We start from the raw sequence: 16,331 nt of genomic DNA, 5'->3' as shown, positions 1-16,331 counted from the left end.
CTCCACCTCCTCTCTACCCAGGCCTGCGCCCCTCTCTACTCCTGGCGTACTGAAAAAGATGTTCCCCGTTCTGATGCAACAGGAACCTGCTACCTCTCAGTGCATAATTTCACCAAGTTTGTGGAGTATGCACCCTGCCGCACAGGTAACTGACACCTCTCTTCAGATCTTCATTGACGTTTGCAGTGGTTGTTTGTTTGTCACGTAGGGTATCTCAAAGGGGACATGTTCCAGCAGGAATATGATCCCCAAATCTCGGAGAAATTAACAACAGCGGCAACCAAGATTGCTGATCCTGATGTTACCTTGTAGCTTCATGTACATCAGCAGTGTACTTTCGGCTGAGAAATGACTTAAATTTAGAGGCTTTTTCTGCTGTTAAAAATCACCAATAAAAGCCTCTAAACACAACCAGACCTTTTCAACAGGAATATGATCTGAAATCAGGGAGAAATAAACAATATCAGCAAACCAAGGCTACATGTTTCCCCGATGTTAGCATGTAGCTACATGCAATAGTGTAGGCTACATTCAGCTGGAGAATGACTGTAAAGCAGCACTTTCTCCTGTTAAAAATCTACTATTTAAACCTCTAAACCCAACCAGACATGTTCCAGCAAGAATATGATCCGAAATCTTAGAGAAAATACAACTTCAGCGACCAAGTTTTCATGTTTCCCTGAGGTTAGCATGTAGCTTTTTACAGAACTGTACTCGAAACAGGGGAATGACTATATAGAGTCACTTTCTCCGGGTAAAAATCCCCAATAAAAGCTTCTAAACACTGCTGGACATGTTCCAGCAGGAATATGATTCAAAATCTTGGAGAACTAATCAACACAAGCAAGATTGTTTCCCTGATGTTAGCTTGTAGCTTCATGTATGTTAGCAGTGTACTTGCAGCTGGGAAATTACTTTAATACAGGCTCTTTTCACTGTTAACAACCACCGATTAAAGCTTCTAAACACAACCAGACCTATTGAACAGGAATATGATCAGTTATTGAGGAGAAATTAACAACATTAGCCACCAAGATTACATGTTTCCCTGATGTTAGCATGTAGCTTCATACAGCCGGGGAATGACTGTGTATAGTGTCACTTTCTCCCAGTAAAAATCACCAATAAAAGCTTCTAAACAAAACTGGACATGTCCCAGCAGGAATATGATCCTAAATTGGCTACAAATTAACAATACTAGCAAACAAGGTTACATGTTTCCCTGATGTTAGCATGTAGCTACATGTATCAGTGTAGGCTAACTGCTACTTTCAGTAGTAAGCCTGGAGCAAATCCATCACAAGCTTACATCAGCTTGGAGCCAAAGTAGAAAACAACACTGGCATCAGGAGTATTCATAACAGTCTGCAGCCTGAGGTTTTTGCTCACTGGGGTTATTTTACATATGTTTACCTCATTATTTGAAACCTTGGCTGCGTTTAATATGAGTATCCAACATCATAACATTATATATTAAACAGAAAAAGCATAGGTCACCTTTAATAAGACAGCTGCCCTCCTTCTGGGTGGTAAATAAGGAAACCTGTCTTTGCTGATGTAGTCGTGCCTCAAAAGCAGAAGCTCTTGAATATTATTACAATAATTCATGATGCTCCACTTCTGTGTGTTTCAGAGATCAGTGATCCGGTGGGACAAGGCTACTGTCAGGGAGGATTCAGCGCTGACTTCACAACGGTAATAACTATGTTCCTGTTAGTGAACAACCTGGATAATCTTTCCTTTTTCATTGTAGTAATTCACAGGTTTTATCTTTCAGGATGGCAAAGTGGTGTTGGGAGGGCCAGGCAGCTACTATTGGCAAGGTATGTTGGACATACCGATCAACCACGCGAAAATTTAGAAAAACCAAGCCTCAAAGTTATTTTCTATTTCTCCTCGTCGTACTTTAGGTCAGGTGATCTCTGCAGCGAAGGAGGAAATTATCAAAGCGTACTACCCGGGCTATTTTATGCAGTCTGTGGGCGGCCAGATCCAAACCAAACAGGTCGAGTCTAAACATGATGACAGCTACCAAGGTAAGAGAGGCTTCTATGATTCTGGTTGTTTTAACGATGGCTGCACACTCACACATAACTTGCCATGCCAGCTGAGGCTCATATCTGTCCTCTTGTCTGCAGGCTACTCTGTTGCTGTTGGGGAATTCAGTGGCGATCAAGTGGAAGGTAAGTCAATAAAATAGGGTATGCATGCACACGGCCAAAGTTAGGTGAAGCGTACAAGAGAAAAAACACATAATAGCAAGGCAAATATTTAAACTGAAGTGAACATAAACTGAAGTCAGCTACAATATTTTACATGATTATTGAGCTGGAAACGTTGTCAGCACTGGAATTCTCTTACCCTCCTGCTGGGCTTGACCTGTATATTTTCCCTTCTAAATCTTTGCTTCATCTCTCTGTGCACCTCCAGATTTTGTGGCCGGTGTTCCAAAAGGACTCATGCTTTATGGTTCGGTAAGAAAGCTTAATCATCACTCTCATTTTGGCACTCACTTTGGTGCTTTTAGAGCGAGAGGCCTGGGCCTTAGATTTGGGACAGATACAGGAAAGTCAAAGAAAGAAAATAGCCCCAGAGATGTTGTCACAGTGGGAATTATTTTTGCAGTGAATTCCATACTAGAGATAGTGCTTACATTATAAAAAAGATGTTCACCATATGCGGCTGCTGTGTTGCAGGTGTCTGTTCTGAACGGTACAGATCTGAAGACCATGATCAACTACACTGGCGAGCAGGTGAGTCGGAGAGCTCCAGCCTCTACAGAAAGTTCCTTCACGCTCCACTTCCTCTCTGTTTTCATTACTCAGCTCCTCATGAGAGCTCTTAATTTGTTGAGTAAGTGTAAGCAAAAAAATAATTTCCTTTACAACGCTCTCTTAACTAGATTTTGGTCTCTTTCGTGGTTTGCTGTAAAGTTCAGTTATTGAGGCGAAAGTGCAGTGGCAATTTGTGCAAAATGGTTCTGGGAATAGAAAAGCACTGAGCTCATTTAAACAGTGATGATTGACTCAGCTGAATAAATAAAATCACAAGTGAATTTGCTTACACTCTGGCAATTTAGCCTCCTCCTACGATGTCTGTGCTTTTTAGACTCGAGGGTCATGACAGACAATTCAGAAAATGAAACCGAGCTGGAACAGAATCAGCACCAAACTGGGCCTTAACTGTGAAACCCATCAAGCCCTCATGTTTCCTTCAAGACTCCTTTTTTTCTAGTTATGCAGAAAGCAAGGAAATTTGTAGTAGCATGACTATTTTGTATTATCAAGGAACAAATCTTGATTATATTAATGCCTTTAAATAATGACGTTTTCATTGGCCAAATTAATGGAAAATCTTTGCTTCACAGATGGGATCATATTTTGGCTACGCCGTGGCATCGACTGACATCAACAGTGATGGGTGAGTAGCCTCGTCCCTGTCTGTTTTTCCTCATCCTCCCTGTCTTCCTCCGTCTCTTCTTGCCAGGTAATTAGCTGGCAGAATCTATTGGATGCCACCAGCGACCCATTACAGGCGTCGATGTGTCTGAGCCTAAATGAGTTTGTCTGATTTTCCTTCCTCGTCTGCAGGATGGCTGACCTGCTGGTGGGAGCTCCCATGTTCATGGTCCGGGGCTCTGATGGTCGTCTGGAAGAGATGGGCCGGGTCTATATTTACCTACAGCGTGGCCCTATGGACCTGGAGCTCCGCCTACCTCAACTGACAGGCAACCAGGTGTATGGGAGATTTGGTAGCACCATTGCACCATTGGGAGATCTGAACCAGGATGGTTACAATGGTAAGCATGGGGATTGTAATGGGGATGGACAATAGACTGATGAAATATTTTGAAGTGAAAGTAGTTAGCATCAAGATTTATTTTATGGTTCTGTATGCGACATTCGGGGCATTAAAACTGCAGCAAACCAGTATTTGCTATATTAAGATGTAGTGGAGTAATAGCCTCCTGAAAAGGAAGCCATGCTAGTGCTATAATCACAATCATAAGCTTATCTGTGGTTTGTTATTGTTATCCCAGTGTGGTCCTTCTGGCTCATTGCTGCCACTTTTCACTGCACTCATACAGCAGTTACCGCTGATATTGGGACAGTGCTGTCGCAGAAGCGTAGTGCCTACTCCGATTCCCCTGTGGTTAGCACTGTTAGCTTTGTCAGCGATGTTGCTGTTGTTTAAGCTTCATGTATGTATGTGAGTCAACCTAAAGTCCATTCAGTCCTGTGGAAACATCCATAAACTTGAAGGCGAAACTACTTGTTCCTATTTTTCAGTGTGGGATTTGCCTCGAATAAAAAAATTGGAAAAAAAAAAACTTTAGGTGAAAAAATTTAACTTTTGAGGCATATTTCAAAAAGACCCTATGCACTGTGCCACAAGAAGTTAGCATTAACTTCTAGCATGTTTCGCTAGCTATCATTGGTAACATGCTAATTGTGTAACTTACAGAGTACATGCTTAGTGGAGTTTAAAATGGGAGTTTTACATATAAATACTGTATGTAGAAATAGTGTCAGTACTTAAAGGTTTTTACAAATTACGTAATACGGTATCACACAAAGGCAAAGAAGGACACCTGGTAAGAGGACACCTACTATGATTAATTTAATGATTGGAGGTTTGGTAAGCGAACTTTCAAACCCAGACAAACCTTTTTTCAGCACCCTAGTGACAGAGCTTGGAATGAAAATGTTGGTTGGATGGTTGGCCAGTCCAGCACTTTGGTCTAGATTAATGGTCTTAACATTTTGCACATTTCATTTCATGGTCCCAAAAGGATGAAGACTAATGACTTTGGTGATCCACTGACTTTTCCTCTAGCTCACCCTTAATTTGGTAAAACTTAAGTTTATGACCAGCAAATCCAATGACACGATTAGCCTCAGCTGTATTTTGTGTTTACTGCTAATTTGCAAACCTATCATTTATACTCAAGTATAGCCTCACAGAGCCGCTGGCTGTAGACCCTAAGTCTCGATACTAAAAGGAATGTTTGACCTTATAATATTAGCTACTTTCTCTGTTAACCTCTGCACATCACCACTGTGGCTGCAGTCTAATATATTTCCTCACTTTTGGCCTTTTTGGCAGACGTGGCTATCAGCTGTCCGTTTGGAGGAGAGGAACGGCAGGGACTTGTCTACATCTATAATGGATACTCAGAAGGACTCAGGGAAAAGCCATCTCAGGTGATCACTGGCCAGTGGGCCGCTGGGAGTATTCCTGCCAGCTTTGGATTTTCCCTCAGGGGTGCTCAGGACCTGGACATGAATGGATACCCAGGTCAGTGAGGCTGGAAGAGTGCAATGACCATTGTGCACTCTTAATCTTTTTGGTATGTTGTCTAATTCTGTTCCTGTCTTTCCTCAGATCTCATTGTTGGTGCTTTTGGTGTTAGTAAGGCAGTTCTATATAGGTATGTTGCTTTGAATAAATTACTCTGTGCAATAAACAGTTCAGCATTGTGGGAAACATGTTTATTGGATTTCTTGCTAAGAAAATGAAAACTCATGTCTAGATGGACAGTTAGTTTAGCTTAGCATAAAGACTGAAAACAGAGGTAAACATCTAGCCTGACTTTGTCCAAAGGTAAAAAAATAAAAATTTGTTGGTAGGCTGATTTTTTTTTTTTTTTTACCTTTAGGGAGGGCTAGCTAGCTGTTTCCAGAATGGGGCCGAGTCATAGCTTTGAAAATCACAAGTGAATCTCAGGTCTTTGTACTCAAGTCTTAAGTCAAGTCCAAAGTCTTGAATTTTTAGTTTTGAGTTGTAAATAAGTCACAATACACTCATCACCAAATTTGTTGCCATTATAATAAAAGAATAATGATATATTACATTTACAAAAATCATGGACGCTTTTGAAACTTGTATTTATTTGTCAGTTGTTAGGCTAATGTTGGCTAAGCATTAGCTCACTAGCTTTGTTAATATTAGCCTCAGCGTACCATTCTTTGGGCAACTTCAAATGTTGTACAAAGTTGGAAGTTGTTATATCTTCAGCCACAATTTTCGGCCCGCACATTTTGGATACTGCAATTTTTTTTTTTTTGTTGACCACTGCGTAGTTTTTATATGAGAACGAAATTATCTTCTGCATCATTTTTTCCAGCTGGCCCTCAGTAATGTGATCTTAGTTCTTCATGTTTCTTTCCTACAGCTTGATTGAATGTGGCCAACTGGTTCAAACAAAGTGGATCATCTGAGGAATCAAGTGTACAATTGCTGGGAATGAATATTGTTAACAGTAGTTGATTTAAGAAAAGAAGGCAAATTCATTTATTTGATTAGAAATACTTTCTAATTGATGGGCTGAAGAGAAGGTAACAAGTATTTTCAAGTCAAAAGGCTCATGTCCAGTTGAAGTCATGAGTCATTGGTATTGAAGTCCAAGTCGAGAAGTCTTTTCAAGTTGAGTCTAATTTCATCAAATTTGTGACTTAAGTCTAACTAGAGTCCAAGTCCAAGTGACTCCAGTCCACACCTCTGGCTGTTTCCCTTCATTTCTAGTCTTTATTGCTAAGCTTAGATAATGTCAGCGTCTCTTTGACAAACATACATGTGATAGGTATCGATCTTCGTATTTAACTCTCGGCAACTGCAATAAGCATATTTCCCTAAATGTCAAGCTGGTCCTTTAAGCCAGTAAAAGAGGATATTTAATCTTTGCTGACTGAGTCTTCAATCTACACTCTTTACCCACAGATCCCGCCCAATCGTCAACACCAGTGCCTCTCTGACAGTTTACCCCACCATGATCAACCCTGAAGAGAAGAACTGCATCGTCACCAGTGGAAACACCAGCGTTCCTGTTTCCTGGTGAGTGTTCAGCATGTCCAGTATCAACCCTCAGCTTCCTGTGACTCTGCTTCACTACTTCTGTGTTGGTATTTTGTTTGACCCCTCTGCCAAAAGATGGGCTTCCCCACTTCCTTCACATGCATAAACACTCCTATCCTGGCAGGAAGTTCTGATAAGCAATATCCTGTCTATCAGCAGTCACGGTTTTAAGTTGTATCGAGAGCTGTTCTTATCTGACCCATTTTCAAAATGTCTTCATATCACACTGTTTCTGTTGAGGAGCAGAGGAATAACATGCTGAATAGCAGCATTGTTAGCCTTTTTTGGCCTCCACCAAATGTGCACAGCCAGAAACGGGGAGAGGAAACAGACGACGGTTGCTCGCTGCTCAACATGGTTGACACCGTGCTCATGTGTCTGCTTTCGCCCCCTTTTCCAGATCCTGATCCATAAAGGAAACTCTTGTATACACATGTGTCTTGATTACACTACGTTGCCTGGTGATGAGGAGTTTTTGGTGGGGGTGAAAGGAGAGCACAAGGGATAATGGGAGGGAGCGAGGGAGGGGAGGGGCTGGAAGGTTTTTTGCTTTGAATGAGATATTGTTTGGTGGTGGAACACAGCTGGGAAACATCAGGACACGTAGACTCCCGTGAGCGTGCGCACACAGTTGTGCAGAAACGGGCAGACACAGGAGCTTATACATGAAGTTATTACTGCTCCTCGAAAGAAGTCCTTGTACACTGTGTCTTTCTGTCTCATTTTTCACCTCTCTTCCCTTTCCTGTGTTTTTTTCCCGACAATCTCTCCCTTTTTCCTTTCTCACTTCTTCCAGTGTTTGCTCTGTGCCTCTTGTGTGGGTTTACTAGTAAAAGGATTGGGGGTTTTGGGGGTGCAGACTTTTGGACAGCAGCAGCATGTTGTGCAGCTGATGTCATGGGAGAGAGCTACAGGCTTATATAGACAGCCATTGACTGGTCAGCACTGAAACCTGAGTCCTCACCCAATTTCACCCTTCTTAACTCCGCTATTCCTTTTGTGTGGGGGGGCTGTGTGTGGAAACGGAGACACACCGATTTATCAACTTGGCTGGCGAAAGCGGTCGGATGCCAGCATGTCTCCAAACATTTGGCATTTTTTTCATATTATGCATCGTATTCCCATTACGTCTCGTGCCTTGTAATGTGAACCATGTAAGGAGCTGACACCAGAAAAATGGGCCATGAGAGAAAGTGAGAGAACAAGCGGGGGCAAGTGAGGTGTCCTTGTGTGCACAGTGTATTTATACTGAATCTCTGCCATATATGAATATGCTTCCCTCATCATGCCCCTGTCCCTCCTGTCCAAAACAGTGTCAACCTGAGTTTCTGCATATCTGCCGATGGGAAGCACCTACCAGACATCTTAGGTGAGCCAATTTTCCACATCTGCACTTTATTACTAGTAAGGAAACTGTTGAATAGCCACCAGTGGTAATGTTTTAAATCCATAACACGTCTGTAGGTTAAAGTGTTTTGGCAGCTGATGGGGATTTTTGGATTTTGTTATGACAAAGAAGGGAGTGCAGCATGCAAAAATATCTTCTGTGATCCACCTCTTAATGATCAAACCTCTTCTGTGCTCAGTCTCCTTCTATATCAACCCCTAGTTATTATCTCTAATTACTCCTTCCCTTATATACAAGTGTTCCCCGTGCCGTTGAGTTACATTGACTACACTGTGTGTGCTTCGTAGGCTTTAAGGAGGCCTTTTTTTAAACCTGTCATTACGTGACTCAAGAACATTCATCATGCCATGAATGCTCATTTGTCTGTGTGTTCCAGATTTCCAGGTGGAGGTGCAGCTCGATAGCAATAAACACAAGCAGAAAGGTGCAGTGAGGAGGGCTCTGTTCTTGGATTCCCAGCAGCCCTCGCTCCAGAGGAGTGTGAGAGTGCGGCATGGCGAGCGTGTGTGCAACAACACCAAGATCTACCTAAGAGTAAGCCCTCTTTCTCACTAGTAAAAAACATCTATGACAGTTATTATTTCGTCTGAGACTGAAAGAGACAGTTCACCCCAAAATCCAAAACACACATTTTTCCTCTTACCTTAGATTGTTTGGTGTGAGTTGCAGAGTGTTGGAGATAGTGGCTGTAGAGATGTCTGCCTTCCCTCAAATATAATGGGACTAGATGGCACTCGGCTTGTTGTGCTCAAAGCGCCAACAGCAGTGTCTCTTTCCAGAAATCATGATCCAGTAACTCCAGATATTCCAAAGACCTTGTTGTGAGCAGTTTCATGCAGGAACTATTTTCTTTCTACCGAACTACACCTGCCAGCCGAATCAGGAAGTGTGCATGGACAAACATTATTGGCATCCTCCTTGGCTGAGCTGTTATGCTAGCTAGCTCAGTGGCGTTTGTATATATAGTTCCTATATGCAACTCCTAACAACAAAGTCTGTGGATTATCTTGAGTAACTGGTCATGATTTCTAGAAAGAGACATTGCTGTTGAGTTTTTAAAATGCATTTTTGGCGCTTTGAGCACCACAAGCTGCCGAGGGCCATTCAGTTCCATTATAAGCCAGAGAAGGCAGATATTTCTACGCACAATATCAGGTAAGAGGAAAAGTATGTATTCTTGATTTGGGGGTGCACTGTCCCTTAAGCAATTTCAGTAATCATAATCACTGACAAAAAATGTGCAATAAAAGCAGGTTTTCTAAAAAATATAAAGCAGCAGCTGTGGCTGTTTTTTGCGATTATGCTGTGTACCGAAATCCTGTGATATTCTTGCCCAGCAGATTCTCACTTTCTGCACAAACTGCATCTGACTAACACCCTTGTATGTGTTTCTTTGACTGCAGGATGAGAAAGACTTCAGAGATAAACTCTCCCCCATTTATGTGGCCTTGAACTTCAGCTTGGATCCAAAAGCTGCTGCCGACTCCCACGGCCTGCGGCCCATCCTCAACTATCAGACCACCAGCGTAATTGAGCAGAAGGTATATTGACGTACATTTTACTCTCTCTGTCTTCTATCTAGCACAGTTAACTAACCCTGGAGTGATCTACGGGTCTTGTAGCATCAATATATGGTGTGGCAGTGTTCTTTAATAACGTACATATGGTTCTTAGATTGCTTTGGCTCATTCTCACTGAGCTGATGATAAGAATATCCGCCACTATGAGTAATCATACCCCGTATCACCAGCCAGCTACTCACTGGCGTTCTCCTGTCCCTGATGAAAGAGCATGTTCTTTTTTAATGTAAATTCTAAACTACTCCGCTGGGAAGAGGTCCAGAGTGTCTGGAAAGCTGTTTTTCAAAATGAAAATGTGATGCATATGTACAGTGGAGTGTTTCCCCATCCCAGCAGGAATTGTTCTCAGCCTGCTTAGCTGCATAACGGTATATAGGTGACTCATTCCAGAGCTGCAGACACAGAAGGTTGGTTGATATTTCTGGGTGGGGCACAGTTGGGCTGCTTGCCTATCTGGTTGAAATCTTGCGGCATTTTGCCAGTTTTCCTCTGGCAGTGAGTTAAGTTGGCTAAACATGTGGGTATCCTTTCAGCTGTGGCACGGCGTTCACCATATGTGAGTTTAGCAACCGGATTGTAGCGTTTGGGGAATGGCAATCAGCGCAGTTTTATCTTCCCCTCTTTTTCTCTCTCTCTCGTGGTTTGTTTCTATCTTGTTGGATCAGGACTTGAACCCTGTCATTGATGTCCTTCCTAGATATCAAAGCTGTTGGGGCCTCCAACAGATGTGGTCTATCGCTGAACCAAGACCTTGAGACGAGCCTGAGCTAAACATCATCCTTAAACCTGGAAAAGCCCCTTTTCACCAAACACCCAACAAGGGCAAACCTGATCTGTTTGTGTGTAAAAGGGAGAGTAGGAGTAGTGTCAGACTGCCAACACATTTCATTAATCTTACTTTAGTCTGTGTTAATGCAACAGTGTATAAATGGTGAAGGGAGGCTGTTATACCGCAGCCTTGGCCTTGATCAGACACACGATGCCCTATTGATTCCCACATATGCTCTGAGAATGCGTGGCAGCCCATGTAACATTTCACGGACTCTGCCAAGTTCCTACTCTATTCAAGCTGGAGTGAGAATGAGAAATGGTTGATGTGCTCGGCACAGTCTCAGTCTCTCTCATCTTAACACAGTCCACATGTTTCTATAAGCAGTTAAGACATTATGATGGATCTATTAATTGCAATTATTCTCAGATCTTGTACAAAAGCATTTGTTTGTGGAAAACCAGAAAGGATCCCAGTTGTTGTCACCTTTTTAGAGCTTGGAAATGGCTGCAATGGTGCATCAATGCCCTCATTGTTCTTAAAGGGGAACTACGCCCATTTTTAAGATTAACACATGTTATTCCTGTGGTCTAAGGCAGTCCAAAAATATTAGTAAGCATGAACAAATCCAAAAGTGACAGTGCTAAATCTCACTTTGGTGATGTCATAGGGTATAAAGTCTGGTGCTGCTCCATAGACAATGAAATGGGTAAGATGTTCTAGATCAGTGATTCCCAACTGATGGGTCATGGTCCAAAAGTGGGCTGCAGGTCCATTCTGAATAGACCGCAAGTGACTCATGAACATGTCAAGTTTGTGAAGTAAAGTGAACTTTCAGCACAGAGCTTTTATTTTGAAGTGCCTTTCCCTCCGAATCAACATCCATGTAAAAGGTACAGCTGACCAGAAGACCCTTTTCACAACATGTTATGTGTGCGACCCCCTGGTGGGAGATTTAAAAAGCAGGTGATAGCAGTTAGCAGCTAACTCGAAGAAGAAAGACAGTGGCAGAAAATATCAGTAAAATTAGGAGACAATGAGCTCTGGGATCTCCTTACCCTCCAGGCATAGGACGAGATCAGCGCCATATGCCAAGGACGGTAACTGATAGTTAGTACCACGTCATGCCGTTGTTATTGTTTAAAAGGAGCTGCTGATGTTGGGTGTCGTGGCTTAGTGGATAGAGCAGGCACCCCATGTACAAAGGCATTGTCCTTGTTGCAGTGGCCGTGGGTTTGATTCCAGCCTGCGGCCCTTTGCTGTGTGTCATCCCCTCTTTCTCTCCCCCCTTCACACTGTCCTGCCCATTAAAGGCATTAAAGCCCCAAAAAATAATCTTTAAAAAAAAAGAAGAGCTGCTGACGTGTATGTTATATTTCACACTTGCCATACTGTCATGCTCTCTAAAATCACACACTGGAGCGACATGTTGCCAGCGGTGTTTGATTCTTTGTTAAAATGCCAAGGTGGTGTAAAGAAGGGACTTCATAGTGCCCCTGTAGAGCAACCCCTGTGCAAAAAAAGAGTTGTCTATAGAGCAGCTCCAGACTTGATACCCTATGACATGTCTATGACAAGTTTGAGACTTCCGTCTTTGGTCTCTGGCTTTGAGAGAGAGTATCTCATGTGTTCTAATATTGATTGGACTTTCCCAGACCATGGAAAAAACATTTTGGAATTCATAATTTGGGTGGTGTTCCTCTTAAATATAATTAGATCTGACCGAGTGGGAATTTGATTAATGGATTCCACTTGTTTTGCCAAGTAAGCGTTTTGATTTCAGTGCCCTCATTATGTCACATGCTGAGGTCAGTGTTGTTGTTGTTTAACTACAGTGACAGGCCTACGAACGCCGTTCTCCTGCCCTACACAGACATACAGAGTGCACATGTGGCCAAGTTAGCATGGTGGTTACCATGGTGTCCATAATTAGAGCCCCTGGATGGTGTAATGACAAGGGGGGCGCTTGGCTCTCTCTAATCTCCTCCTCTATTTCTATTTATTATCCTCTTCGTCATGAGCATCATCACACTGTCACAGGCGCAGCGGGATGCAATTTGGCAATCCGCAGGGCTTTCCCTGCCGCTGCCCTGCCACACGTTCAGCGGTCGTCCATTTATCCGGCAGTGTTTCTTTTCCTTTCTTGTGTTTCCCTCCACTGTAATCTCTGAGCCCCCACTTCTGCTTTTCAGGTCAACAGAGATATCCCATGTCTCAGTAAGTTTCTCTAGGCTCCTCCCTCTCCATATGATCATATACTGCTGTGGTTCGCTGGGTGGCGTAGCGTGTGGTAAAAGCGTGGTTTGCCACATAGCGCTGTGATGTGGGACGCTGGTGAGAGCTGGGAGCTGGCAGCTTTGTGCTCGAGCTCCACAGGAGTATGTCCTCCAGCACTGCCTCTCTGGGGCCGGACACTTCCTCCGTTCATCATTTCCTTCGCTCATGCCGCAAACAGAAAGCATGTGTGTGTGCAGGCCGGGGACAGCTGGTTCAGGTGGTGTGTGTCTGCGCCTGTCATGATCTCACTGAGTCAGACATTGTCCCTCTGAGCCACAATAGTGTTTGTAACTGTCTGATGATGCAGTGATGATGTCTTGTAGATAAGGGGGACTGCAGTGCAGGTGTGTGTCTGTGTGAGGCTGGGGTGGAATGTATTAGTCATACCACATGTCGCATCTTGCTACACTCATCCTATTGTCTCCCATAAACAGATATTTGATTTATCCTGTGCGCCTAATTCTCTTCACGTGTAAAAGAAGTGCATCTATTGTATGATTATTACAGTCTACATCCCCCTATTAAACCTTTTATAACCCCTTATGTTCATCCTATAGGCTCAGATTCTGTTGGACTGTGGAGAAGACAACATCTGTGTTCCTGACTTGAAGCTTGCAGTTCATGGGTGAGTCTCTTCATTTCCTTATACATTTTCTAAACACCCCAGAGAGTATGGAGAGTACATGGCAAAGTGTGAACAGGGTCACTGAACTCTTCACCTCCACTGTGCAAATGGGACCTTGGATTTGAGTGCTAAAGTGTAAATACAGCTGTTTTTGTTGTTCCGCTGCTTTGTTTAGTTTAACATACCAGAGAGGGCTGTTAATAGCCACAGTGGTGCAGTAGAGTAAGGGAACACCGTCTTCTGAAAACAGGAAGCAGCTCTGCTCTACAGGTGCTAGGACAAACAGTGAAGGGGAAAAGGCAGAAGAGATGAAAGGGAAGACATAGTCATGTTTTCACCTCACACTTTCAGTATAGTACACTTAGAACTGGTACCTAACCCATACAGACATGTACCTAAACCCCAGATCTGTTTTGCATTTTCAGCAAAGACAGTACTCTTAAATGTAGATTGGGTTGTTATCTGATTACAATCACTGCATCAGTTGTAAGTAGCATAACAATGCAGTGGAACGCCTGCACCTCATTAGTCAAGGTCAACTCCCTCCTACCAAGGCTGTGAATTCATCAGTCACTTTCGCCTTGTATGTTGTGGTCCAGGCTCCAGCATACAAGTCTTCAGGATCAGGCTTGAGTATTAAGAGTTGCTGTCACAGTGGATGGGATGTTTATAAATGGCAGGTGTGTGCATGTATGACCAATCAGCAGTGGTTGTAGCCAGGGACAGTGGTTCTGTTGGTACCATCCACAACTTTTGACAGTGGCAACACAAAAACAAACGTTCCAATGTGTCACAAGCTGCTTGGTGGAAATGAAGGTTATGGGAGTTGAGCTCCAGAGTCCCAACCTCGCCTGCTTCTGAAGCCGTCAGGAGCACCCTGCCTTCCACACTTTGATTTAAGAAATCTGTTAGCATTTTTCTCAAAAATAACAGCCTCCTCGATACTCCCTTCTCTGCTCTGTCATTTCGATTTCACATTCCTATATTTATCTACCATCTGCCTCCATTTTTTTTCAATCTATGGCTGATCCATCACACATGGAGCAACCTGCTGTGAGTGCATGTTGGTGCTGCGCTCCATCCAAGCGCAGCTCCAGACATTGAGCCGTAGAAAGTGTGATTGGTGCAATTTGTAATAATAGCTACATGTTTTTGTCTGCAAATTAAGAACGCCTAATAGCAGTAAGAGGGGTTGACGGGATGGTCGTGATTTAGTGGAATTTCATGAGAAAAAAAAAGCATTCATCATTCCTGCAGTGTTGTTTCTTCTCTTCTTCTGCCAAAGCACATAACCTGTGAGACCAAGGGTCTCTGAGGAAAGCTTAAAGGTTTCATGGTGTTTTCTAATTTTGAGCCTTTGTTTGGTTTGAAAAGTGCAATGCCAGTTAGAATCAGACTAGTCGCAGGCTGGCAGAGAATCAGCTTCACAAATTGTCTCCCTCTTGCTCTCCTGCTCTGCTTTATGAGAGCAAGCTAATTAAAAGCGTCTGTGTGGCCCAACATGTGGAATTTCTCATTGTTCTTAGCTGCGCAGAGAGGTGGAGGGAGTGAGAGAAAGCGAGGGAGGGGGAGGTGTTTTACAGTCCTACGCTCTGTTATTAGGCATGTATGACTTTATTGCCACATCGGAAAAGTTTTCATTTAATGGAGAGGCTTTGTGAGATGAATCTAATCGATGTGTTTTTCACAGCTGGACTCTAAATAAAAAAGATGTGCCAAGCGCGAAGCCTGAAAATGTATTCGTTTCATTAAAGCAACAGCAATTTATTGCCCCCTCTCCTGCCAGCAAACCCAAACAAAGAATGTCATTGTTTACACACAACAGCGACTTCATTTAACCAATATCACACGAGAGGGAGTGCTGTTGCCCGCGGCCTCGTGCCTACGATCGAATCACAGCTGTGCTGGTGTTCAGTACATCCAGTGGTTTATGAAGTACCTAAAGCCATACCCGGGTAAAAGTGCAGATATATCACCAGAAAATGTCTTTTTGAGAAGAGAAAGTCAATTATTAGAATACATTTAAAGTCAAAGTCTTAAAGTATCTGATATTTACTGTACTTACATTCATTCATTCATTCTCCGTATCCACTTATCCTGTTGGGGGCCATGGGGGGGGGCTGGAGCCTATCCCAGCTGACATTGGGCGAGAGGCAGGGTACAGCCTGGACAGGTCACCAGACTATCACAGGGCTGACACATAGAGACAGACAACCATTCACCTACGGGCAATTTAGAGTCACCAATTAACCTGCATGTCTTTGGACTGTGGGAGGAAGCTGGAGTACCCGGAGAAAACTCACGCTGACACGGGGAGAACATGCAAACTCCTGTACTTGTATAACAAAAGTAATCTTACCAGTATTGAAAGCAAAAGTACAAGTAAATGCTGGTGATAAAAGGCAAGCAGACAGAATTATGAAGTTTATTTCATCTTAACATATACACCACCTTAAATGTGGGGCGTGCATTCCACTTAAAGAAAAACAACTGGAAGGATTTAAAGAAAACCTTTGGCTATCCAGGGCTGACACACTGCAGTGGAGCAGTATTTGTGCAGCTACTTGTCACAAGTCTCCTTGAATTATAAACTGCCTTCTCTGCTGTGGGACGCCATTTTCTGCCTCCATCATCAGTCTCATCATCTAGTGGGATGTAGTTGCTAGCATGTCATATCTGATCTGACATGCAGCTTGTGCTTGACTAGAAATTGAAACTTTAAGAGCAGTTGTTTGCACTTGCCTTTATGTGATTAACTTATGCTCTAACTTGCAAGACTACTGATTAGCAAACCTTTGGATTTCATTTTGTAGTAAT

The 16,331-nt window shown here is 43.0% G+C and overlaps 1 protein-coding gene across 1 annotated transcript in view; it reads left to right on the top strand.

The window, feature by feature from the left end:
* itga5 (integrin, alpha 5 (fibronectin receptor, alpha polypeptide)) overlaps nucleotides 1-16,331 on the top strand; it is a 50,640-nt gene that overhangs the window by 22,176 nt on the left and 12,133 nt on the right. The window contains exons 4-19 of the mRNA XM_033628389.2: nucleotides 22-145; nucleotides 1,634-1,695; nucleotides 1,778-1,823; nucleotides 1,911-2,036; nucleotides 2,139-2,183; nucleotides 2,431-2,474; nucleotides 2,697-2,753; nucleotides 3,368-3,420; nucleotides 3,591-3,799; nucleotides 5,107-5,298; nucleotides 5,386-5,431; nucleotides 6,721-6,834; nucleotides 8,169-8,224; nucleotides 8,640-8,797; nucleotides 9,667-9,804; nucleotides 13,447-13,514. Of these exons, the coding sequence (XP_033484280.2) occupies nucleotides 22-145; nucleotides 1,634-1,695; nucleotides 1,778-1,823; nucleotides 1,911-2,036; nucleotides 2,139-2,183; nucleotides 2,431-2,474; nucleotides 2,697-2,753; nucleotides 3,368-3,420; nucleotides 3,591-3,799; nucleotides 5,107-5,298; nucleotides 5,386-5,431; nucleotides 6,721-6,834; nucleotides 8,169-8,224; nucleotides 8,640-8,797; nucleotides 9,667-9,804; nucleotides 13,447-13,514 (1,538 nt within the window). The remainder of the gene's footprint in view (nucleotides 1-21; nucleotides 146-1,633; nucleotides 1,696-1,777; nucleotides 1,824-1,910; nucleotides 2,037-2,138; nucleotides 2,184-2,430; nucleotides 2,475-2,696; nucleotides 2,754-3,367; nucleotides 3,421-3,590; nucleotides 3,800-5,106; nucleotides 5,299-5,385; nucleotides 5,432-6,720; nucleotides 6,835-8,168; nucleotides 8,225-8,639; nucleotides 8,798-9,666; nucleotides 9,805-13,446; nucleotides 13,515-16,331) is intronic.

Source organism: Epinephelus lanceolatus, chromosome 8, assembly GCF_041903045.1.
Source record: "Epinephelus lanceolatus isolate andai-2023 chromosome 8, ASM4190304v1, whole genome shotgun sequence".
NCBI classification, from domain to species: domain Eukaryota; kingdom Metazoa; phylum Chordata; class Actinopteri; order Perciformes; family Serranidae; genus Epinephelus; species Epinephelus lanceolatus.
The sequence above is the reverse complement of the archived record's forward strand: the minus strand, read 5'-3'. Positions and strand labels throughout refer to the sequence as shown.